This window comes from Lotus japonicus, chromosome 3 (genome assembly GCF_012489685.1).
Source record: "Lotus japonicus ecotype B-129 chromosome 3, LjGifu_v1.2".
NCBI lineage: Eukaryota > Viridiplantae > Streptophyta > Magnoliopsida > Fabales > Fabaceae > Lotus > Lotus japonicus.
In genome coordinates this window covers 4,836,472-4,861,978 of record NC_080043.1, presented here as the reverse complement: position 1 = coordinate 4,861,978, position 25,507 = coordinate 4,836,472, and the positions used below count along the sequence as shown (strand labels likewise).

General features: G+C 37.9%; 3 protein-coding genes across 4 annotated transcripts; 1 reads left to right on the top strand and 2 right to left on the bottom strand.

Annotated features, from left to right (window-relative positions):
- Nucleotides 1–1,140: 1,140 nt before the first annotated feature.
- Nucleotides 1,141–6,819, bottom strand: LOC130743447 (uncharacterized). The gene is made up of 2 exons (XM_057595701.1): nucleotides 6,477–6,819; nucleotides 1,141–1,535 (listed from the first exon to the last, which is right to left on the bottom strand). Exons 1-2 carry the CDS (start codon nucleotides 6,817–6,819, stop codon nucleotides 1,141–1,143), a joined length of 738 nt encoding a protein of 245 aa, XP_057451684.1.
- A 3,675-nt stretch (nucleotides 6,820–10,494) lies between these two features.
- LOC130743377 (disease resistance protein RPV1-like) lies at nucleotides 10,495–17,352 on the top strand. Of its 2 annotated transcripts, none has more exons than XM_057595599.1 (6): nucleotides 10,495–11,103; nucleotides 11,542–12,682; nucleotides 12,903–13,175; nucleotides 13,270–14,166; nucleotides 15,372–15,536; nucleotides 16,526–17,352. In XM_057595599.1, exons 1-6 carry the CDS (start codon nucleotides 10,616–10,618, stop codon nucleotides 16,532–16,534), a joined length of 2,973 nt encoding a protein of 990 aa, XP_057451582.1. In that variant the 5' UTR covers nucleotides 10,495–10,615; the 3' UTR covers nucleotides 16,535–17,352. The 2 variants fall into 2 exon arrangements, 1 of the variants encoding a protein (XP_057451582.1); XR_009021452.1 differs by having other exon boundaries at nucleotides 10,496–11,103; nucleotides 15,372–16,172.
- Nucleotides 17,353–22,236: 4,884 nt separating this feature from the next.
- LOC130743446 (ethylene-responsive transcription factor 4-like) lies at nucleotides 22,237–22,842 on the bottom strand. Its single transcript, XM_057595700.1, has one exon. The coding sequence runs from the start codon at nucleotides 22,840–22,842 to the stop codon at nucleotides 22,237–22,239; it is 606 nt and encodes a 201-aa protein (XP_057451683.1).
- Between the last annotated feature and the right edge of the window lie 2,665 nt (nucleotides 22,843–25,507).

Below are 25,507 nucleotides of genomic sequence, written 5' to 3'. Positions count from 1 at the left end.
CTGGAGGGCAAGACCATGACGATGGCAGCTCCCGACTAGGCCGTGACGGTTCCTGCAAAGAACTCTCCGAAGGGCACAGACCCGCCGCTCGCTGTAGCACTTGAACAACCGACGATGTGGAGGAATTAAAGAGTAAGTCGTTACGTGCATGCCAAAGCGCATAGAGGATTGAGAAACATAAACCAGCTGCTCTATCATCCGCTGCTGCTAGGAACCTCGAGAGAAAAGTCTGCACCGGTTGTTCCTCTTGGAAACGATAGCCCAGGGGAGACGCAAACCAGACCTGCTGCGCGAACGGGCAAGAGAGGAGAGCGTGCGAAACGGTCTCCGACGCTTCCTGGCACCATGGACACGAGGGATCCGCAGCCATGTCGCGTCTGTGAAGGATCTCGCGAACGGGAAGAAGGTTTAAGCAAGCCCTCCATGTCGTTTCGCAACATCTCGGTGCAACCGCAGCCTTCCAAAGTTTATTCCATATCCCTAGAGCTAAAGATGGGCCTGAGGAGATCGTTGGTGTGCCTTCATGATGCTTCATTCGAATGAAGTGGTAACCTGTTTTTGAAGAATATGAGCCATCAACAGTAGCAGGCCAGAAGAAACAATCGGTCGAACCAAGCATGGACAAGGGGATGGACAGAATTGCACTTGCTGAGGGAGGCCAGCACAAATGTTCCACCTTGTCACGATCCCAACCAGCACCATCGGGGAGCATCAAATCTGAGACATGGACCACACCCAAATCAGCTGCAACCTCTTCTCTATAGACAAGTGGGCTTGAAGAAGGGATCCACTTATGCTGCCATGCTTTGATATTTCTTCCATCACCCACACGCCAAAGACCACCTTGTTCAAAGATCCATGCAGAACCCATAATACTTGTCCAAGCATAGCTTGGCCGGTATCCCTTCCTCACATCAAGTAATGAACACTTAGGGAAATACACGGCTTTGTAAACCTTGGCTAGCATAGTGTTAGGCTTGGCCATAATATGCCACCAATTCTTCCCGACCAAAGCGGTATTAAAAGCTTTGAAGTCCCGAAAACCCAAACCACCCTCCTGCTTTGGTTTGCATAGAGAGTCCCATTTCAACCAATGGACACACCGGGCATCAACATTACCACCCCAGTAAAAGCGATTGATCATGGATTCAATCTGAGAGCATAACCCATCCGGAAGGAGAAAACAAGACATGACATAGGACGGGATAGCTTGAGCAACCGCCTTGACCAAAACCTCCCTTCCAGCTCGAGAAAGAGCTTTTTCCAAACCCGATCCTTGACAAAATTAAATATCTGGGTTTTGGACATCCCAATAATGGTTGGTAACCCAAGATATTTGTCAAAACACTCAACAACCTTTACATGCATCAACCCTTTAAGGTGATTAAAACAATCATCTGGAACATTTCGGCTACACGTGAGCGTAGACTTGTCAAGGTTAATGACTTGTCCTGAGGCCCGTTCATACGTTGAAAGAATCTCTTTCACACATTCCACTTCATCTACTGTTGCTCTCGCAAAAATGACGCTATCGTCTGCAAACAGTAAATGAGATATTACAGGAGCTGATCTAGCAATCCTAACACCATGAAGAGAAGAGGTCAACACTGCATTATTAATTAGAGCAGAAAAAACTTCTCCATATAAGATGAACAAATAAGGGGACAAAGGGTCGCCCTGTCTCATGAAGGTGTGAAAAACGACTAGAAGGGGGGGGGGGTTGAATAGCGTTTTTAATATAAAAACTTTCCCCTTAAGATTTAAAGTAAATCTTTTCGGTTTCTCTAAGATAGATGGTGCAGCGGATAAAGATAGAGAGAAGAGAAAAGCACACAAGTATTTTATCCTGGTTCACTTGATAAATCCCTCAAGCTAATCCAGTCCACCCGTTAAGGTGATTTCTTCCTTCTTAGAATGAAGGCAATCCACTAATCAGATAATTGTTACAACTGCACTTGAAACCTACAAGTGACTAACAATACACTGACTTAGCTATCACTAAGATTCACTCTCTTAGTCTTCTCTAGGATCCGATCAACCTTGATCTCCTAAAGGAATCACCACTAAGATTCACTCTCTTAGTCTTCTTAAGGATACTGACCTACCCGGTCCCTTAAGGAAAATCAAACAACTGTTTGAGGTTGGTGTTTACAAAGGTTTGCTTCTAAATAAGCTGAGTGTAAACTAAATAAGAACAGATGAAGAAAGTAGAGGCTTGAATCTTTTCTTGTATTGCAGCTCTTGATCTCTCTCTATTTGCTTTCTTCTTTTTTTTTTAGCCTTTTATAGTCCAAGGTGCAAAGGATATTTCTGTTGAGAGAATATGACCGTTGGAGGGCATTTCTGGAACTTTCAGAACCTGCTGTGGCTGAACCTTGGTAGGTAGGCTTGTCAGAATAGTACACTGCTCTTGTACTTCTTGATAGAGACATTTGCCTTTAACCAATGACATCTGATCAGAGTTATGCTTCGTGTTGGAACTTGTGAAGCTTGGTGATTAGAGTCAGAGGGATGCTTGGATCCTCTGACCTTCGTAACTTCTGCTTCTGGACCTTCAGAGCCTCTGGTCCCTCAGAGCTTCTGGTCTTCAGATCTTCTGATCCTCAGATCTTCTGATCCTCTGATCTTCTGATCCTCTGATCCTCAGATCCTCTGATCTTCAGATCTTCTGGACCTTCAGAGCCTCTGGTCTTCAGATCCTCTGATCTTCAGAACTTCTGACGAATATATCTTCTGGTGTCAGAATCAGAACCTGTTTGTCAAAACACTCAAGACAAACATTAGAGTATCATAGTTGTTCATCCACAAATAAATACTTGTTATCATCAAAACATAGAGTTGTACCACATGACCAAATCTTGATCTTACAATCTCCCCCTTTTTGATGATGACAAAACCATGTATTTTGATGAACAACTCTAAACAAATAAACTGAATACACTCAGAGTATAAGGTATCAGAGTTAAAACTTATCCTGATGTGTATAGTTTATCTTGCTCCTTCTGAATCCAAGTCTCGTGCTTGATTCTGAGCTAAGCTCCCCCTGAATCTAATACTTAATATCAATGTTAGTAATATTTAGATTCTGAGCTAAATAATATAGGAGTTGTCAAGATACTATAGGTTCTCCCCCTTTTTGTCATAAGCAAAAAGAATGAAGGTGGAAAAAAAATAGTAGAAGCATAAGACGAAATACTCCCCCTCAGAAGGAATACCAAGGGATACTTGGCTGCTGATTAGTGTATCTTCTGATGAGAGCAGAAGTGTGGTTCTGGTGACATCTCCGTTCTGGACAAAATTTCATCTTCAGATACTTCAGAATGAGAAGCTAGGAACCTACTCTTCTTCTGATGACGCAAGTCAGAAGTTGTAGTAGCATCTTCTGATGTTGTTGCTTCTAGTTCGTCAAGTTCTGAGTCTTTGTTTCTTTCTGAAACGGTCATGCTCATCTCTGCAAGCTTTTTCAGCTAGCTTTGACTTGACCAAATCTTACTCTACTGATGCCTCCAAGATTAACTTCACCTTCAGGTTCAAGTTTTGGATCTTGGGACATATGCCTTTCTCCCGTCATGTGTTGCTTGCATCCACTGTCCAGGTTCCATGATTGGAGTTTCGATGGACCTATTGAAGATACCTGCAACATATATAATCTTATCCCTAGGTACCCACTTTCTGGGTCCTTTCTTGTTAGTTAGCCCAGAAGTTCTGACAACTTTGGGTCTTTCAGCAGGATAATGGAAAGGAATTTGAGCATGATATTTTGACATAGAGAAAGTTCCTTTCTTAAGAGATGATGCAGCAACTTCAGAAGGTTTAGAATAGACAATGCCATATATTCCATTTCTGCTTACGCCATAGATCATTGAAGCCATTAAGCTTCTGTCTACGCTTTTAGCCAGGAATCTTTGAAAAGACTTTTCATACTTAGATTCATTTCTACAATCAGAGGCATCACAAGCAACTATATCTTCTAACTTAGCAATCTGGTTCTTAAGCACAGAGTTAGAATTTACCAAAGCATGATTATCATTTTTTAAATCAGAAATAATTTTCTCATGTTCAGAAGGAGTCTTGGAAACAACAGATAAGTCCTTTTTCAACTTTTTATGCTTAGACAATAAAGAGTTATACTTATCCATGATATCAGACAAAGCATGTTTCAGTTCAGAGGTTGAGAAAGAAGCGAATACCTCATTTTCATCGTCTGAGGTAGGATCTCCTTCTGATGCTGAGTCAGAGTCAACAGCATCCTTGGACTCTGCTCCTTTGTCTTTGACAATAGCCATGAGTCCTTGAACTTCACCATCAGAGTCAACATCCTCTGACTCTGATTCATCAAAAGTCACCATCAGACTCTTCTTGATCTTGAAATGCTTCTTTGACTTTTTGTCCTTTGATGAGCCTTTGAATTTGCTTCGCCTGTGCTTCCAGATGCAGTTGAGCTTTCTGGATATCAGAGTCAGCTCATCTTCATCAGAATCTTCAGAGGCTTCTTCAGATTCTTCTGCTTCTGCTTGGAGAGCCTTAGCCTTTTCAGATTTGGATTTCAAGGCTATAGACTTCTTCTTCTGATCCTGATGTTCAGCACGCTTTAGTTCATGACACTTCAGTATGCTTATGAGTTCTTCCAAACTCATCTGCTCAACATCTCTAGTTAGCTCCAAGGAAGTTATCAAAGGCATCCAGCTTTCAGGAAGACCTCTAAGGATCCTCATGACATGATCCGCAGTGGTGTAGCTATTGCTGAGGGGTCTTATTCCAGCAATAATCAACTGGAATCTGGAAAACATATCCTCAATGGATTCGTCAGGTTCCATTTGGAAGGATTCATATTTCTGGATCAAAGACAGTGCCTTTGATTCTTTCACTTTCTTGTTTCCTTCATGAGACATCTTCAAGGATTCAAAGATGCCCTTGGCGGAATCACGATCAGTAATTTTCTCATATTCTTCATATGAAATGGCACTTTGCAGAATAGCTCTTGATCGGTGATGATCTCTGAACTCCTTCTTTTGATCTTCACTCATCTTCTCCCTTGGGATCTTTACACCATGTTCATCGACAGGAGGGGTGTAGCCATCAACAACAAAATCCCAGAGATCAGGATCAAAGCCAAGAAAGAAGCTTTTGATTCTATCTTTCCAAAAATCAAATCTCTGACCATCAAAGATAGGTGGTCTTGCACTATATTGATATTTGCTTGTAGTAGTGGTGGAATCCATGAGTTTTTCACACTGGCCCGGATCTACTGAACACTGTTAAGTGTGGTAATCAGAACTTGCGCTCTGATACCAATTGAAGGTGTGAAAAACGACTAGAAGGGGGGGTTGAATAGCGTTTTTAATATAAAAACTTTCCCCTTAAGATTTAAAGTAAATCTTTTCGGTTTCTCTAAGATAGATGGTGCAGCGGATAAAGATAGAGAGAAGAGAAAAGCACACAAGTATTTTATCCTGGTTCACTTGATAAATCCCTCAAGCTAATCCAGTCCACCCGTTAAGGTGATTTCTTCCTTCTTAGAATGAAGGCAATCCACTAATCAGATAATTGTTACAACTGCACTTGAAACCTACAAGTGACTAACAATACACTGACTTAGCTATCACTAAGATTCACTCTCTTAGTCTTCTCTAGGATCCGATCAACCTTGATCTCCTAAAGGAATCACCACTAAGATTCACTCTCTTAGTCTTCTTAAGGATACTGACCTACCCGGTCCCTTAAGGAAAATCAAACAACTGTTTGAGGTTGGTGTTTACAAAGGTTTGCTTCTAAATAAGCTGAGTGTAAACTAAATAAGAACAGATGAAGAAAGTAGAGGCTTGAATCTTTTCTTGTATTGCAGCTCTTGATCTCTCTCTATTTGCTTTCTTCTTTTTTTTTTCAGCCTTTTATAGTCCAAGGTGCAAAGGATATTTCTGTTGAGAGAATATGACCGTTGGAGGGCATTTCTGGAACTTCCAGAACCTGCTGTGGCTGAACCTTGGTAGGTAGGCTTGTCAGAATAGTACACTGCTCTTGTACTTCTTGATAGAGACATTTGCCTTTAACCAATGACATCTGATCAGAGTTATGCTTCGTGTTGGAACTTGTGAAGCTTGGTGATTAGAGTCAGAGGGATGCTTGGATCCTCTGACCTTCGTAACTTCTGCTTCTGGACCTTCAGAGCCTCTGGTCCCTCAGAGCTTCTGGTCTTCAGATCTTCTGATCCTCAGATCTTCTGATCCTCTGATCTTCTGATCCTCTGATCCTCAGATCCTCTGATCTTCAGATCTTCTGGACCTTCAGAGCCTCTGGTCTTCAGATCCTCTGATCTTCAGAACTTCTGACGAATATATCTTCTGGTGTCAGAATCAGAACCTGTTTGTCAAAACACTCAAGACAAACATTAGAGTATCATAGTTGTTCATCCACAAATAAATACTTGTTATCATCAAAACATAGAGTTGTACCACATGACCAAATCTTGATCTTACATCTCAATCCTCGTCCCGGTGAAAAAGGGTTCTGAGGAACACCATTCAGCATAATTGAAAAGCTCACTGTTGTTACACAGCTCATTATGAGATCCACCCAATTTTGAGGGAAACCCATTTTCAACACAACACTCGCCAAAAAAGGCCACTTTACTCTGTCATAAGCTTTGGACATGTCAAGCTTCAGAGCCAAAACGCCATTACGGCCACTGATCTTCTTCTTCATAAAATGGAAGCATTCAAACGCCACAAGTGCATTGTCTGTGATCAGAAGACCAGGTACAAAAGCACTTTGGGCCTCACAAATAATATCCGGCAGAATTAATTTTAATCTGTTCGCCATAGTCTTAGTAATAATTTTAAAAATTACGTTACAAAGACTAATCGGCCGAAATTGATTAGCAAACATTGGCTTTTTCACTTTAGGGATAAGTACAAGCAAAGTGCGATTAATAATACCTGGCGATAAGGAGCCATGCAGAACATGAAGACAGAACTGAGTTATATCTTCACCTATGATGTGCCAAAACTTTTGGTTCAACTCCTTAGGTAAGATAGAGTAAACTTTTGAGGAGATGAAACTTCTATAAATCTGCGACGGGGAGAGAGAAACAATGAGGATAACATTAATGTTGAAGACAATAAAAGAGAAGGGAAGTGGATGATAGCCCTGTGACTAGTTGCAATGGCTGGGAAAGGGAGAAGAGACATGGATTGGTGGTGGAAGCTCTAGGATTTGTTGAGAACTGGGAAGGGGAAGTGAATTGAGATGAGAAGGAGAAGTGGAGAGGCGACGCAAGTTAAAGATCAGGGGCTAGAGATATTTTTTATGGTGAATGAGAAAGAGAGGGAGAGGCTAGGCCAAGTGAACTTCTGTCGGTTTGGTCTTGCACTCATAGGAAATGGGCCTGGCCAAAGTTTTTTTTTCTATCGTTAATCAGTCGGAAAGGATCCTAGATTGAAACCGACCTCACCAGACCAAGTCAAAAGCAACATTAACCATCAGTCAAACGACTCTCTCTCTCTCTGAGATCTCGAGAACCCAAATCGTGCAAGATAACCTAAATCTCCCAGTCTCTCGCTTTCTCCCTCTTGAATCTCGTCATCTTTACTCTGTTTGCAGTTTTCTGCAATTGGGAAAGATGATTCGTGAGTTTTGAAGGTGGAAGATCTAGAGGTGTTGGATCACAGATTAGGAAAAAATGTCATGTTGGGGTTACAGAAGGTTGTCAAACTCTCGAGTTGACTCTTAGAATCTTACGATTCTACGTTTCCAGTCCCCAAAACAAGTCAACTCGATAGTAAACTCTTAAATTCCAAGAATCGAGCAAATTCTTGCTGACTCAGTAAACTCGCATAGACTCGCGATTCTAGGAGTCACGAAGAAAACGAATTTTTCCCTAAATCCCCAAATTAAGTGGGGTAATTTTGGATTTTCACATAAAGCTTTTAGCAAATACTAAGAGAAAGATAGGATTTCTCATTTCAATCCAACATCCTCATTCACCTTCGAACCCTAGGAGAAGAGGAGACATCAAACGCTGCAAGTCGCCGCTTGAAATTTTGAGCTCTCTCTAAGACCTTTTTTTAAGAACAACGCACTCTTGGTATTTAACTGCTTATGCATTTTATTGAACTTTGCTTTATTATTAAGTTGAATGTTGAATTTATTTGGTTAATGTCTCCAAGGTGGTTGTAGTATGTATTCTTTATACACCATGACAAGTTTTATTAAGGTTTTTATTATTGGTAGACTCTTGCGAGTCAATGAGTTAACTCGACGAAACGAGTTTACCTCCCTAAAACTAGTTTGCGTAGACTCTTAAGTTTGATAACGGGGAAAGAAGAAAGAAAAGCGTGAAAGAGGGGTAAAGAGAAATCAAATTACATTTTATTATTGTTTTGTGTTTTCTTAAGAGATGCAAAAACTAATGAAAATTTTTCAAAGAGAAGCTAAGACGTATGAAGTCCTCTATTTCCATTTTTTGTCAAAGTTAAGAAGAAAGAAAAAAAAAGTGAAAGAGCAAAGGGAAAAGAAGGAAAGATCAAATTAGGAAAAAGCAGATATTTTTTTAATTAATTAATTGTTGTGGAATTAGAAATTTTTTTCTTGGTTTTTTTAAGGTTAGAGTTGAATATTGAACAAGATGATGATGAAAGCTGAACATGATGGAAATGAAGATGATAGGAGATGATGATGAATTAATTAATTTTTTATTTTGGTCCCTCTAATATTTCACGCGTGCATTTAAAAATTAAAAAATCCACATCGTTAAAAACCTACCGCTGTTGTTAAATATCTACACATATTAGAGCTCCATGTCGTCCATCAAAATGGTCAAAGGATGAAAACCAATCAGTCTAACAAATTAAGGGAGGTAATTCACTAAAATTTTAATATAGGAATGGAAATAAGAAAAAATCGCTATCGTTCAACTACGAACAATTTTCTCATTTCTAGAAGCCTTATATTATATGTTTTTTTTAAGGTTTAAAGGGTCAAAAGACCCCTGAAATTATAAAGGGAATCAGTTCCAGGACCTAGAAAAAAATTTCATCAAATTAGGTCCCTTAGAATTTTTTTTTTAATTCAATTAAGGACAAAGTGTGTTTGTCGCTGATGTGTCTTAATTTTTTCACTGTTAGCTTTTCCACGTGGCTTTTATCTTTTTTTTTAATACAAAATAATTTTATTCATTTATTTTTATTTCCATCACATTTCATAAAAAAACCTATTCTAATTAAAACTAATCCTAACATAATCTTTTTAAAAAAGCTGGGTTGATTGTGAAGGAAAAAAAATTCATAGAAGATGAAGATAAAACAAAATTTCAATACAAGAAACAAAAGAAGGACACGCACGGTTGTATTTCCCCAAACCCAGATTGTATTTCCCTTCATCCCAAAAGAAGAAGGAAAAACCCAAACCCTTTCAACATCTCCATCACAAACCCAAACCCAAATCCCGGATTTTCCATATCTGCAACCAGCAAGCCACAATAGCGAGATTCCCAGAAGCAGTTCCATGGACAATTTCTTCGACGAGCTCTTGAAGGATACACACGCTTGTACCCACACCCACACAGCCACAAAGGACAAAAACGAAGAGAAGAGGAAGAGATTAAGAGATTCAGCATGGCCTTTGGGCACCGCCACCACATGTTCAAAAACCAGCCATCGTTCCTCTTCTTGGTTTGGGACAGATCGAAATCTCATTCTTCGTGTTCTTCTTTTATGGGTATGGTGGGGGTTGAGATTGGACACAAAGTTTGAATTTTGGGTTGAGATTGGGCACAAAGAGGAGTGTTTCCTTCTGGGTTTCTGAGATTGGACACAAAGTTCAAATTTTTGAGTGTTTTGGTGAGGTGGTTTTGTACGATGGTGAAGGAAAAGTGGTTTTGGGGCTGAGGAGATGATAGAGGAAGGCAGGTCGGGAGAGGGTGCGGAGGATGAGGGAGTAAGCAGAGGAGGAAAGAGGGGAGGAATGATGGGAACGACACCAGTTGAAGAAATGAAGTTTTGTGGGAAAGGTGAAGAGATGGGTTTGATGGGATTTGGAGGATGACAGGTTCAATGAGGAGGTGCTTCTGTTGAGGAGGGAGGAGATTCAGAACAGAAGTTGCAGCAAAATTAGGGTTCAAATTGGGTATTTGGGGCTTAATTGAAGAGATTGGTTAATTAGAGCTGAAATTAGTTAAATTGGTGATTTTATTAAGTTTTTTAATTTTTTTTCTGCTTAAACAAATGAGTTGGAATTAAAAAATAAATTTTTATAATTTTATAATTAAAAAATAAAATAAAAATGCCACGTGGAATTGCTGAGTAGGATAAAATTGAAGTCTGGCAGCATTTGTCTTTAATTGAATTAAAAAAAATTCTTAGGGACCTAATTTGATGAAAAAAATTTATAGGTCCTGAAACTGATTTCCTTTACAATTTCAGGAGCTTATTGACCCTTTAAACCAACCAATAATATTAAATCAAATAGTAGTAGAAGCCAAAATCGTGGAGAGATATGTTTTGCATTGGTTTTAGCATGAAAACAGCATCAACCAATGAGAAAAAAAAGAAAGCGAAAGTTCATAAGTCAACCCCACAGCCGTATCAAATTCTTGTGTCTTCTTCCCTAAAAAGAAGCCATGGATTTTGTTAGCTGCAGCTCCACATCGATGAGAACCTGTAGATACGATGTGTTCATTAGTTTTAGAGGTCCCGAAACCCGCAATACTTTTGTTGATCATCTTTACAACCACCTCGTCAAGAAAGGCATTTTTGCCTTCAAGGATGACCAAAGGCTTGAGAAAGGAGAACCCATTTCATTGCAGCTTCTACAAGCGATTAAAGATTCAAGGGTTTCCGTCGTCGTCTTCTCAAGAGATTACGCTTCCTCAACATGGTGTTTGGATGAACTGGCTGCTATTGCTGAATGCCATGAAGAATTAAAACAAACTGTTTTCCCTGTTTTTTATGATGTTGATCCATCTCATGTTCGAAAACAGGATGGGGTGTACCATGATGCCTTTGTTTTACACACCCAGAAATTCAAATATGACCCGGACAAGGTTGATCGGTGGAAGAGAGCTATGAGGACTTTGGCTGGATCAGCTGGTTGGGATGTCAGGAATAAGTAAGCATTCTCTTTATTGTAACTTTTCCATTTTTAACGTGAATTTGTGGTGAATGTTCAATTCAGTTTTTGCTTGTGCAACAAACTATCAGAATTTGAGTTTGGCCTCCCAAATTATAATATGGTATCAGAGTTCATATTAAATCCGTTTGTTGGAAAGCTCCCATATAGGGGTCACCTTGTAGATGACGAGTCCTGCAAATACGTGAGGGGTGTGTTAGAAGTCTCACATTGACCAGAGATATGACCAAGATAGTTCTTATTAAGGGTAGAGCAACCTCATCTCTAAGCCATAACTATCAAATTCCAATAAAAACTGATCAACAAATCAAGATTATTACATATAATCCATTAACATTTTCCTCTTGTAAACAACTGTGCTTGTAAATTGTTTACTTTATTTTGTGATGAATATTTTTGTACTCTTTCTTCCTGCAGGCCGGAGTTTGCAGAGATTGAAAAAATTGTTCAAGCAGTGATAAAAACACTGGGTCATAAATTCTCAACATTTACTAATGGTCTAGTTGGGATACAACCTCACATTGAAGAAATAGAAAATCTTTTAAAATTGAGCTCAGAGGAGGAGGATGTTTTTCGAGTTTTAGGAATTTGGGGGATGGGTGGAATAGGAAAGACAACTCATGCAACCGTCTTGTTTGACAGAATCTCTCATCATTTTGATGCTCGATGTTTCATTGAGGATGTAAACAAAATTTACAGAGATGGTGGTGCTGCTGCGATACATAAACAAATTCTCAGTCAAACTTTAGACGAAAATAATCTGGACAGATACAGTAACTATGAAATATCTGGGATTATAAGAAATAGGCTACACTGCAATATTAAAGTCCTTCTAGTTTTTGATAATGTTGATCAATTAGAGCAAATGCAGGAATCAGCTATAAATCCTAAATTCCTTGGCAAAGGAAGTAGAATAATTATAACCACAAGGGATGAGCATATACTAAGAGTATATGGTGCAGATAAAGTGTATCACGTTCCGCTGTTGAGTAGTTATGATGCTAGTGAACTATTTTGTAGAACAGCCTTCAAAATGGAGAAACAAAGTAGCAGCAGCAGCAGCAGCAGCAGCAGCAGCAGCAGCAGCAATTATGATGAGTTGATTCCAGAGGTACTAAAATATGCTCAAGGTCTTCCATTAGCAATTAGAGTAGTGGCTTCTTTCTTGTGTGCCAGAGATGCTACCCAATGGAGAGATGCCTTGGATAGATTGCAGAATAATCCAGACAATAAAATTGTGGATGTGCTACAAATAAGTGTTGATGGACTACAACATGAGGAGAAGGAAATATTTCTGCATATTGCCTGTTTCTTTAAAGGGGAAAGGGAGGATTATGTAAAGCGTATTCTATATGCTTGTGGATTACATGCTCACATTGGAATTCAAAGAATCCTTGAGAAATCACTTATAACTATTAGAAACCAGGAAATTCATATGCATGAAATGTTACAAGAACTAGGGAAGAAAATTGTCCGACACCAATTTCCTGCAGATCCAGGATTGTGGACTAGAATATGGCAATTCCGGGATTTCTATCAAGTCTTGAACACAGAAGCGGTAACTATTTATATCCTATGCATAAATTAAGCTTCCATGATTTTACTATTTCCATTGAAATATTCGACATTGTAATTATCAAATAAAGATACATAGATAACTTTATAAAGTTACTTACAATATGCTCATTATGTGCTAAAATTAATTTGCATAGTAGCCCTTATAACATATGAACAAGATTTTTCTTGTTCCTCGGTAAACAAGGTCTTTTTTTTTTCAGGGAACAAACAATGTTAAAGCCGTAGTTCTTGATCAAAAAGAGAACATCTCCAATTGCAGGGCTGAAGGATTGTCAAATATGAGAAACCTTAATTTGCTCATATTATATGATGGGAAATTTTCAGGAAGCCTTAATTTTCTTCCTAACACCCTGCGATATCTTTTGTGGCATGGATACCCTTTCCCATCTTTGCCATCAAATTTTGAGCCATCTTATCTTGTGGAATTGAATATCCCAGATAGTAGCATTGAACGACTATGGGAAGGCCACAAGGTACTTTAATATTTTTTCCCCTTCATTTTTATTGGTTTGAAGAAATAATGGTAAGAATGAAAAGTGCTTGCTGATATCTCTCTATACTCTACAGGATCTCCCCTATTTGAAAAGAATGGATCTGAGCAACTCTAAATATCTGCTCGAGACACCACAATTTTTTCAGACTCCAAATCTTGAGCGGCTAGATCTTACAGGATGCGCAAAATTATTGCAAGTCCATCCATCAATTGGACTTCTTACAAAACTTGCTTTCTTGAGTTTGCAAAACTGTAGCAGTTTGGTCAGCCTCAGTTTCAGCAATAAATCAAAATTAAGTTCTCTAAAAGTTCTGCGCCTCTCTGGTTGTATGAATCTTGAAAACTCACCAGATTTTACAAGGGCAAAAAATCTTGAGTACCTTGACATGGATCGATGTACAAGTTTACACACGGTTCATGAATCCATTGGTGCTCTTGCAAAGCTTATATTCTTGAGTTTGAGGGATTGCACTAATCTTGTCAGTATGCCCAACAGTCTTAATAACATGACATCTCTTATAACTCTAGAGTTATGCAAGTGTTCAAAATTCATGAATCTGCCGTTGACAGAGACTTCCAATCATTCTTCCTATCTGAAATCTTTGATTTTTCTAGATTTAAGCTTTTGTAATCTACGTGAATTACCAGATGCTCTTGGAGACTTGTGGATTTTAGAAAGATTAAATCTAGAAGGAAACAACTTTGTTTCACTACCTTCTACCATGAAGAAGCTTTACAGTCTATCATACTTAAACATGGGTCATTGTCATGAGCTTCAATATTTGCCTAAGCTCCCATTAATAAGTGCTTCATCAGTGGGGAGATATTTTAAAACAGCATCTGAATCCCGTGATCATAGGTCTGGATTATATATTTTTGACTGCCCTAATGTGTTCGATGATTTGTCCGTAGACAAATCTCTTGCATATTGCAACTACTACACATTTAAATGGCTAAGAAGAATGGTTAAGGTTCGTTCTCTGCATACCTCCCATCCTCTCCCTCTAGCTGTCTCTAACTTTGTTAGTAATTAACTTTATATATTTGTGTGTATTTTGTCCTCTGATATACTATCACGGGACTCAACAATCCAACATTTTTGAACTTGTTGAACTAATATGACCTTGAACGTTTTGCTAATTTAGATAGTGCTTCATCAGCGAGAGGGTATTTGAAAATAGTATCTTATAAGTTATAACCATGTATTAGGAAAATTGTTCTAGCTAACTTATTAGTTGGGGTGTACACTTCAAAGGATTAGGATGCTCTTGGTAGGATTTCACATGAAGTGTAGTTTTTAAATATTATATATTGAGGTTGAATATAACGGTGGAACAAGTGTTGCATTGCCTAGTGTGGTAAATGAAGATGAGGTGAATGAAACATCTTGGTAAAGTCTCACATTGCCTAGAATACTGAAGGATGATGGAGGTCAATACTATATATATAGACCCAAGTTCCTTGTTACTATATGCACCAATTGGAAACACTTCAAGCATTTATTTGGGTTGTTTCTTTTTTATGCTTTTGTTTTAGACCAATGTGAGATGCAATTTAAATATTTGCTTTAGAGATGGTCGGCGTACTAGGGCCATGGAGTAATTGAGAGAGAAGCCTATGTGTTGCCATAATTTACACAACATTATTTTTTTTGTTATCGTTTTAGACGATGATTATAATTTTTCTCAAATTTTAGAGTTTTCCACGTTATATTCTTATCTTGTGATTATACTCTTGTTTTATTTCTATATGGCGTTGGATTTTTTCCCAACATTATTATTATATTCATGTTTTTCAGATATATTGAATTGCTAGAATTTTGTGAATATTTATGGAGAGAGATGCTGATATAAAGTTTAATATTCCCTCCGGTCCATTTTATTTGTCACAGTTTTAAGAGGTTTTCTGTTTCTATCTTCACTTTTAAAATTTTCAGATAACATTAATTATATATGTGCTACCAATTATACATTTAATTAATTTCAAAAAAAAATTATACATTTAATTTAAAATAATTGTTACGGTGAAAAGAAAGTTGAGGAGTCAAAGCTAGGAAGTTAGATCAAAAGCAACAGAGGATAATGTTGATACTATGTGATATGGGAGGATTCAATTTCTCAGTTAAAATCATTTTGTCTTTGTAGCTTTGATTCACTTTTTTTTTCTGTATTACTAGGAACCTCTTCACTTCAGGTGTGGACTTGACATTGTTATTCCCTCACGGATTCATATTATTCCCGAATGGTTCGATCATCAATTTGATGGGGGTGCAATAATAAGGATAGAGCACTTTGATGTGAGTGAAAGTTGGATTGGATTTGCCTTTTGTGTTGCATTTGAGGTAAACAATGACACTGCAACTTTTGGTTCCCCACATCATTTATTTTCTACGCCACTGCCACATCCATTTTATCTTTCTTTTGAAAATGAACACACGGAAGAACGCTTCGATTTTCCATTAAGTTTGGAACTAGACAAGATTGGTGGCTCAAAACATCTTTGGGTAATCTACATTACTAGGAAGCACTGCCATTTTGCAAAAACAGGAGCTTGTGTCGCATTTAAAGCTTGCCCGGGTTTGATAATAAAGAAGTGGGGATTGCGCATGCTCCAGCAAGATATGAAATATCTTTCATTATTTAGTGCAAATAGTATTGTCATTGATAATGTAGAAGAAAGCAACATCAATTTTGAAGGGCCTAAAATCCAACTTCCCTTTAATTGGTTAGTTTCAGACGAAGATGAAGTTGAGAATAATGAAGCCACGGGGAAAGAAAATTACCTATCTAATTTGGGCCTTTAGAAAGGCCAAACATGATGAAAGTGCGCAATATCTTCCCCGCACTTCTTCCCTCCACGTACCATATGTTTCTCTCCCATCATCCCTTTCTCTCTTCCTCTACATCATCTTCCTCAACATCAAGGTCCACCGAGCTTGCTAAACATCAACATTGCTCTCTTCTTCATGTTCCAGCAGGTTCTCCCCTCTTCCCCTAGTACTTCAGTCTTCATTTTCGTGCTTCATTTTACCCCCCATTTGCACATTCCTTTGTTCTACTATGCTCCATACCTGCTTTGGTTTTCCCCAAGTTAATTTTTAGGGAGCCGATAACTACCGCAATTAATTTGTGGTAATTGTCCGACCCTAAAAAACTGCAATTTAAATTGCGGTATTTATATTTTATGTACTGCAAACTTGTTTCCAAAATAGAAAAATTACATACCACATTCTAAATTGCAGTACATTATGTATGTACATAATGTTCTTCAATTTGCATATATTATATTTGAATTTTATTGAAATGTACATTGTTGGGTATTTTTATGCAGAAATGGTGAAAACAAGAGGTGGTTCATCATGTCCTCCTCCACCGAACGCATCCACTCGTAGAGCGCGTGCAATGGCTGCTATTCAGCGCCACCGCAGGTGGACCTATTGTAGGAAGAGCAGCTAATGCCACCTGTGTCTTTCTTGGGAGGGCCTTATGACCTCTTAGTGTTACGTAACTATTCTGATCACATTGCAGTTGTCATATGGCATTTTGTGCTAGGAGCACGAGGACCCCTATATACAGTCGATGGTTGAGAGATCTAATTCTAGACTTGCCCCACTGATGGACTGCGGTGCCTCCATGGTGGACAAGGGGATCTTGTCTGCATTTTTTGAGAGGTGACATCCAGAGACGTCATTGTTTCACATGTCATTCGGTGAGATGACGATCACACTAGATGACGTGTCATCTATTCTACAAATCCCCATCATTGGAGTGTTTTTGACATTGCCGGGATCACTCGAGGGATGGTCATGGAGAGTTTGGTTGGGTACTTAGGTGTCTCCCCCACGCAAGCTTTGGTTGAGATGAACCATACTGTGGTTAGTTTATTTGTGCATCCCCTCATATTTGAATATTTCATATTCCAATTTTTTGAGGGTAAGATCGTGCAGCAGCAACGGCGGGCTGATATAGCTACGGACCGACTCGCTCTGGTGCGCCTCCGAAGGGCATAATTGTGTGGATGGAAATCCAAAACATATAGGTCACCATAGAGAAAAAGAGTATGCAAGGTCATTTGGTATAGCACTACTCCTATAACCCCACTTAGCAGATACATTAGACTCTTACATACTCAATTTATCAAAATTTGATTTTTACCAACCAGGGGCCATGTTTCTAGCACTTGATTATCAAAACTTACATACCCAACATAAGAAAGACAGTAAATTTTCATATAACAACATAAGAAAAACGAGATAAAAATCAAATAATGTTCTTCCAAACCTGAAAAAAAACAAAATTGATGATGTTCTTCATTCATGGCTAGTTCACAAACAGTTGAGCTCACACACAACATTATCAGATAAAAATACAGTATTTTTAACTAAATTTGATGAGAAAAGAGGTAAATGGTACCCGAGAGATGAGATCATCTGCGAGTGCCAGGTGGGTTTTGCAAGACTTGCAACCATATGACCTACCCTCCAGCTCCACTGCAAAGATTCTTCCCATTTTCTTCGATTTTGAGAGACCCTTTGATGCAACCGACTCACCGCTCACTGTTTACTACCCCAAAGTAAATCCAATTGGAAGTGCAAATTCATAGTAGTGAAAGAGGGCGATGAAGGATTATGACCAAAGGGGAAGAAAGAAAGATATACGTGTTACCCTGTTATTGGCAGTGTAATTTTGGATGATAAGTTTAATTTTTTTTCTCCAAAACCACATAGTGTTGTCCAGCACACGGTTTCGGGAGGTTTCAGGCCGATGGTGTCGTTTTGTCGGGTGAAAAACATCACGCAGCTATGATAGACATTGTTCGTTCACATCTTCGGTTTGGTGGGATCTCAAATTTTGCGGGTTGTGGGTGAGCCGATACTCATTGATTAGACAGTAACCGAGAGTGAAATCACGAGGAAAGAAACAACACAAAGAAATGAGAAGAAAATAAAGTCATAACAAAATCAAAGATGAACCTCAACAAAAATAACATACCAATAGAAATAACTCTAGTGTATAGAGGAACCCAAAACCATGGAGGAATCCGAAACCCATAACCAAAACTGGTTTCTACCATGACGAGATCGCCTCCTTTTCCGGAAGAAAAATGTTTAGTTGATACTTTAAACTCCCACCTAGTGAGATACAAGAAGAGAAGATAGGTAAATGAGAAATATAAGGACAGTAGAGAAGAAAGAGATGGAAATAAAAAGTGAGTAAAAATGAGATGAGATAGAAAATGAAGGGCGAACACACTAGTACTCTAGTAGATAAGTGGCGCACTCAAACAGAATTAATTACTCTCTTTTCCCCAATTATAAAAGGGTAAAAATGTAAACATCGCTCTATCTTCCAAAACACTGTTAAGATTTCGCCACTGCCAAAGACCATCTGAGTTGCGATGGAGAACAAAATTCATTGGTGACAGTTCCGGTGAAGACGATTAAGAAATGGGACCACGAAGGGAAAATGTGAGAGACAGTGCAAACGAAGGAAGTGAAGGATCTCGTAGAACCAGAGTTCCCTCACGACAATGGTGGTTACGGTGGAGGCCAAAACAGGGGAAGGTTCACATATTGGAACGACTATGGTTGTCTGGGACGTGGTGGTGCTTTCACGGCCAGGTTAGTGATGGTGTGGGTTGATCTCGACTGAGGGTTGGTAAACAGACACAGTGGCTAGACCGGGGTTTCGTGGTGGATGTTGTGATGGGGAGAAGATCTGATCTAGTGTTAGTTTGATTAGGAAACTCGGGTTCTGATTGATGGTTTCTTCTTGGTTCAAGTAGTTGTATGATGGGAGTCCAAGATCTCATCTTCATGTGTTTAGCATTCTTTCCTTTTCCCTTTTTTCACGAGGTGAGGACGGAGACTTTAAATTTGTATATTGTTTCTAATTAGATTTTTTTGATTGAGTACAAAGAGCTTAAATCTGATTGATGCTTAGGTAAAGGTTTGATTAGGTTATGGTAAAGAATTGAGGGTTTTAAAGGTGTTCGGGGTTGCAGTGTTCCGGATCGGTGATGTGTCCGATTCCCGGTCGAACCATCCAGTCCGGTCCAGTTTTCAGAACATTGATTTATAGAGTAATTTTTTTATCTTACTGTCACCTCTTGCAAACTTTTTGTAGCACATGACAGAGAAAATAGAAGAAAGGATGTGTGTAAATGGAAACAAATATGAGGGTGCTCTTGCTTATCAAAAAAATGAGGGTGCTCTTGTATTTCTATCAAAATGAGATGTTGTTCGAACTTTTCTTTCAATTTCGAACGAGAACAATTTTGGATTGGGTCCCATATGAAACTTTCTTTCCTTCCCTTTTTGTGAAGCAAGCAAAGGAGGGAAAACATCTCAATTTCATTGTTTTCTTTCCTCCTTCAATTTTTTTCTTCTTCCTTCCTTCAAACCAAACAAGCCATTAAGTTCAAAATGCCTTGGAAAACCTTGTGTACTTAGGAGAATGAAGATCAAGCATATGTAGTGGTTGGGGATGAGCATCCATGTGTAAGCACGCAGCTTACGTCGACTCAAATAAATGTTGTCAAAGTGACGCCTGAAAACCTAACGCCATTAATGACACCTGTTTGATCAACTCTATCCTTTGGAATTGTATTTTCCCTTCCTCTCAAACCGGCAGATATATTGCAAGTAAATGTCAGTAGGTGGAGCCTCATACTTTTACGCCATTAAGCCTATCTCTCTCTCTCCTATTATTGTTAGTATGTTGCAAGAAATTAATTGCTCCATTTACTGAAGCTAATGTGGGGGAATTGTGCTCCATTATTTTTCCTCTTTATTGCCTTATTTGTTTCTCTCAAAATTGATTGCAAGGCTAGCAATTTTCTCCATTCATTAATGCAACACAACTTTTTTATCGTTATTCGGTGAGTAGATATATTAATATTTACTACCCCCGTTTGAGAAAGATAGTTATTTTCAGTGTTTTAGAACTCGACTCGGTCGGGGTACTGAGTCACTGAGTCACTGGTCGGACCAGTGGGTCACTGGTTCGATTGCTTGACTCGGTGTATATTAAAAAATCATAAAAAATATCCAATGCAATATATATTTAATATATAATTAATAAAATCCGTCTCCAATCAATAACATAGTGATGGTGCAATGGTTAGGTTTCCTCCATATTTCCTCCATGACTTGTGTTCGAACCCTCCTAGCTGCATTTTGAACATAATATCAAGTTTTTTCCCTACTACATACAAAATGTTTCTAACTGGATTAAAAAAAAAACAATTTGAATGGCCCAATATGTTTAATAATAAGGTAACCTGGCTTCCACATATGGCCCAACGTCAACAAACTTTAAAAAATAAAACATGAAAATGGAGACTGGCATTGCCAAAAAAAAAAGGTGACTCGCCGGTTCAATCAAAAAACCGGCCGAGTCACCGATTTGACCATTAAACCGACCGATTTGAAACGGTTCCAGTCGAGTGGCTTGCATAACCGGTCTGAAGTGTGGCTCGGACCGGTAAGGTCACCGAGTCCCGGTCTAACCGGTCCGAGCCGAGTCTTAAAACACTGGTTATTTTAGTCACCCTTCAATTTTTTTCAAAAAGTTTGTTGTTGTAGAAAACCAATGCATTTGTTTCTAATTTTTTTTCATCTATTCTAAACTAATAAAATGGTTATGAAAAAAAAAACTAATAAAAGGAATGATATGATTACTAATTAATACAAATTAATTACATATGACCTCATTAATATTCAATTAATATTATCATTAATGCTTAAGTTAAAGCTAATTTTACTTATATGGTATAGGCATATATGGGGTAGATGTTATTATTATAGGTGAAACTTGAAAGTGTGTACTACTATAAAATAACCATAATTTTGCATTATAGTATTGTACCTAATTTCTTTATGAAAAAGGTTAATATAAATTTAATTTGTTATATGAATATTTATATAGCATTAAATAAATATATTATTTATTTTTACTATTTTTTTCACAATATTATTTATGAAGTAATCTAAAAATCATCAAAATCTCCACTTTATTCCATTTATTTTTTTTCCCATTTTGTTCCGTAAAACTTTCGTTTTGACTACCAAACTCATGTATCAGTCAATAATTTTAATCAATGAAATGACGAATGATTTGACCAAACAAAAAAAGGAGGTATAGTCCTCACTTTGTACCTTTACCAGGTTTAATTTTTCTTTCTTTCTTTAGTGGCCTCAGCGCTGAAATGGGACAAAAGAATATCACCTCAAATCACATGCTTTTGGATAGAACAACTCTGTGTTTGATTATAGGATTTGGATTTATATACACTTAATTTTTTCTTCCATCTAATTTCAACTCATTCTCTTATTTTTCAATCACATTACTTATTTATCTCTCTTTTCTTCCTTATCTCGAACTTTATTCTTAATTATATGACCAGATCAATCCACCATAAAATACCCACGCTTCGAATCATGAACCTGTAAAAGCCCAGCATTTCCTTCAACATTTTCTTTACTTTGAAATGACAAAACCTGGAAAGTAGGTCCACCATGAGACACCATGTATATTATTCAGTAAAAAACATTTATGTTATGTATAAGCTAAGCAGAAATGTCCATCATCGTTTAACCACCGCAGTAATGTCCATCTTCAATTGAAAAAAAAACACACGTCGAACAAAATTAAAATGCTAACATACGACGATAAAAGCGGTGCCCCATAATGCTTTAGAAAAGACACAACAATGACGACTGCGACATGTCTGTTAGATCTGAACCAACCACTGCACTTTAAAAAATAGACAATAGACACACATTTAAGATTAACAACAGAAATAGTAAAGTAAAAATCAAAATCAAACAAAGACCATTTTTTGTTTGTTTTTTGTTAATATGAAAATAAAAAGGTCATTATTACATTTACATGTTGTTAACAACGATGTCCATGACAGCAACATGAAATTCCTCAGTAGAGAAAACAAAGGCCTATGTTTTGTCTAATTTTAATTATGTGTACTTAGATCATCATCATCGACCACTCTCTAGGCTCAATTTTAAATTGAGAACCTAAAAATTAGGCATTATCTGGTAAGGGTGGGGCGTTAAGGTCAAAATATACCTGATTCGGACCTACAAGGACTTGTTCAATTTCAACGGTGGATGACGACCCAGATTCACTCTGTTCTCTTCCTTGCCTCGTGGCGGCGGCAACAATTGTCAAGGCATCAAAGAATTCTAGAGGGTGACCAGGAGCGACGCTGAAAACCCTTGCGGAGACTGCATTAGCATTAGCGGCGACAGAGGAAACCATCGCGGTTGTATCAGCAACAGTGAGAGTGAGATTCAACGATACCGAAGAGGAGAACTCGAAGGTACTTCCTTGGCTGGGAATGCGCCCGACAGAGTTGTTGTTGTTGGTAGGGATGGGAAAATTGAGATCTGTCGTGATGGGGAAATTGAGCTTGGCCTTATCGCCATGGAACGCACGCGCTGCATTGTCATAGGCATACGCCGCTTCCACTGCGGTGTCGAATGTGCCGAGCCAGACACGAATTTTCCGATTTGGATCGCGGGTCTCGGCGGCATAACGACCCCATGGTCTCTTCTTGACCCCTCTGTACTTGACCTCTGTGGCCAGCTTGGGTCGAGGGAGAACGGTGTGATTCCCTCTTGGAGGCATTCTTTTTGGGGATTGAAACTGAGAGTTTAGATAGAGACTCGGGAGGAATGAAAAAAAGGAGATGAAGGAGATTTTATCCTCAAATTGTGATTAATACTTAAATAATATTAATATTTAATTTTAAATATTAGAAATTGAAAATTTTAACAATTAGTAATTAATATAATAAATAATAAAGTGGATGTAGTATTTTTAGTTTTTAATTTTATTTTTTAATGTATTTAATAGAAATCAAATTATGTATTGCTTAATTTATTGAATGCAAAGGTTCAAGTCTCTTTCACATAAACACACGTCAAGAATAAAAAGAATAAAAAATCACCCTCATTTCTTTAATTAATGCTTTCTCATGGATTCATCATGAAATTTGTACCAAAATAAAAACATTATGATTTTCAAAAAAAAAAGCGAATTGCAAAATATAAATTTATATCATATATAAGGAAAATTTAAATATAATAACTAGTAAAATTGATAATATAAAGTTGAAGACTAGAAGATGATGATGAAGGTGACGCTACAATCAATCATAGGGGGAGATTTATAAGCCATACGGTGAAGAAGAGCCATAAGGTAGGATCCTTGAAAATCTTCAAGGGAATTCTTTTGGAGGAAACACACTACGTACCTCACAAAATACAAATTCAGTATTATTATTAAAGTTGGAGGAAAAATACGAAGCTCCTCCCATATATAAGGGATGAAAACCATGAAAAATGAATACCTTTGAGCCAAACCCAAGTTGCCCAAACCTAATCTACCGAGCTCACAAACAATCATATAGTAACCTTTGGACTACAAGTTTAAGACCCAATTCTAAATTCCTAAATGGTCCATAATACAATTTCAATTTACCAAAATCTAAGTGGCCCATGTTCTCAAAATACAAAGAAAACACAAAAAAAAAAAAAAAAACACAGTGAAAAGAGGAGAATACAAATAATAACCATAAGAGTTATATTGGAAATTATGTTTTGAAAAATGATTCCAATAAATCTGCAAGCTTTATTCCTCTCTTTTCCAAGAATGCATCAGAAGTTTTTTAACCGTTTGAGATATATGCATGAGTAATTTATTCTCCAGTCATCTCTCTCACTTGCATAAAATTAAATATTTTCTTAGCCAATCAAATTCATGAAATGGAAATAAATATAAATTGAATAAATATCATACTTACAATGTGTATAACCACTTCACAAAAACAATAAACGACAAGGTGAAAAAAACTATGCATTAGGCTTTGTTCTAACTTTTCTTTCCATTTTAAACGAGAGCAATTTTGGATTGGGTCCCATAGGAAACTTTCTTTCCTTCCCTTTTTGTGAAGCAAGAAAAGGAGGAAAAACATCTCAATTTCATTGTTTTCTTTCCTCCTTCAACTTTTTTTCCTTCCTTCAAACCAAACAAGCCATTAAGCTCAAAATACGTTGGAAAACCTTGTGTATTTAGGAGAATTAAGATTAAGCATATGTAGTAGTTGGAGATGAGCATCCATGCGTAAGCATGTAGCTTACATCGACTCAAATAAATGTTGTCAGAGTGACGCTTGGAAACCTAACGCCACTAATGGCACCCGTTTGACCAACCTTGTCCTTGGGAAGTGTATTTTCCCTTCCTCTCAGACCGGCAAATATATTGCGAGTAAATGTTAGTACGTGGAGCATCATAGCCTTGTGCTATTAAGTCTCTCTCTCTATATATATATATATTCTCTCTCTCTCTCTCTCTCTTCTTCTTCATATCTTTCTCCTCGTGTTGATCGTCTGTTGCATCAGAAGTTTTTAACTGTTTGAGATATCTGCATGAGTAATTTGTTCTCCAATCATCTCTCTCACTTGCATAAAATAATTTTTTTTAGCCAATCAAATTCATCAAATGGAAATAAAAATAAATTAAATAAATATCAAACTTACAACGCGTATAACCACTCCACAAAAAAAATTCACGACAAGTTGAAAAAAATTGTGCATTAGGCTATGTTCTAACTTTTCTTTCCATTTTAAACGAGAACAATTTTGGATTGGGTCCCATAGGAAACTTTCTATCCTTCCCTTTTTATGAAGCAAGTAAAGGAGGGAAAACATCTCGATTTCATTGTTTTCTTTCCACCTTCAATTTTTCTTTTTCCTTCCTTCAAACCAAACAAGTCATTAAGCTCAGAATATGTTGGAAAACCTTGTGTATTTAGGAGAATGAATATTAAGCATATGTAGTGGTTGGGGATGAGCATCCATGCGTAAGCATGTACCTTACATCGACTCAATTAAATGTTGTCAGAGTGACGCTTGAAAACCTAACGCCACTAATGGCACCCGTTTGACCAACCTTGTCCTTGGGAAGTGTATTTTCCCTTCCTCTGAGACCGGCAAATGTATTGCGAGTAAATGTTAGTAGGTGGAGGCTGATAGTCTTGCGCCATTAACTCTCTCTCTCTCTCTCTCTCTCTCTCCTCTCTCTCTCTCTCTCTCTCTCTCTCTCTCTCTCTCTCTCTCTCTCTCTCTCTCTCTCTCTCTCTCCTCTCTCTCTCTCTCTCTCTCTCTCTCTCTCTCTCTCTCTCTCTCTCTCTCTCTCTCTCTCTCTCTCTCTCTCTCTCTCTCTCTCTCTCTCTCTCTCTCTCTCTCTCTCTCTCTCTCTCTCTCTCTCTCTCTCTCTCTCTCTCTCTCTC

Coding starts and splice junctions, on each gene's coding strand:
- LOC130743447 (XM_057595701.1), bottom strand. CDS start 6,819: ATGGCGAACAGATTAAAATTAATTCTGCCGGATATTATTTGTGAGGCC. Junction 1,536..6,476: donor ACCGGGACGAGGATTGAGAT/GTAAGATCAAGA, acceptor TACTGTTTGCAG/ACGATAGCGTCATTTTTGCG.
- LOC130743377 (XM_057595599.1), top strand. CDS start 10,616: ATGGATTTTGTTAGCTGCAGCTCCACATCGATGAGAACCTGTAGATAC. Junction 12,683..12,902: donor AAGTCTTGAACACAGAAGCG/GTAACTATTTAT, acceptor TTTTTTTTTCAG/GGAACAAACAATGTTAAAGC. Junction 13,176..13,269: donor GACTATGGGAAGGCCACAAG/GTACTTTAATAT, acceptor TATACTCTACAG/GATCTCCCCTATTTGAAAAG.
- LOC130743446 (XM_057595700.1), bottom strand. CDS start 22,842: ATGCCTCCAAGAGGGAATCACACCGTTCTCCCTCGACCCAAGCTGGCC.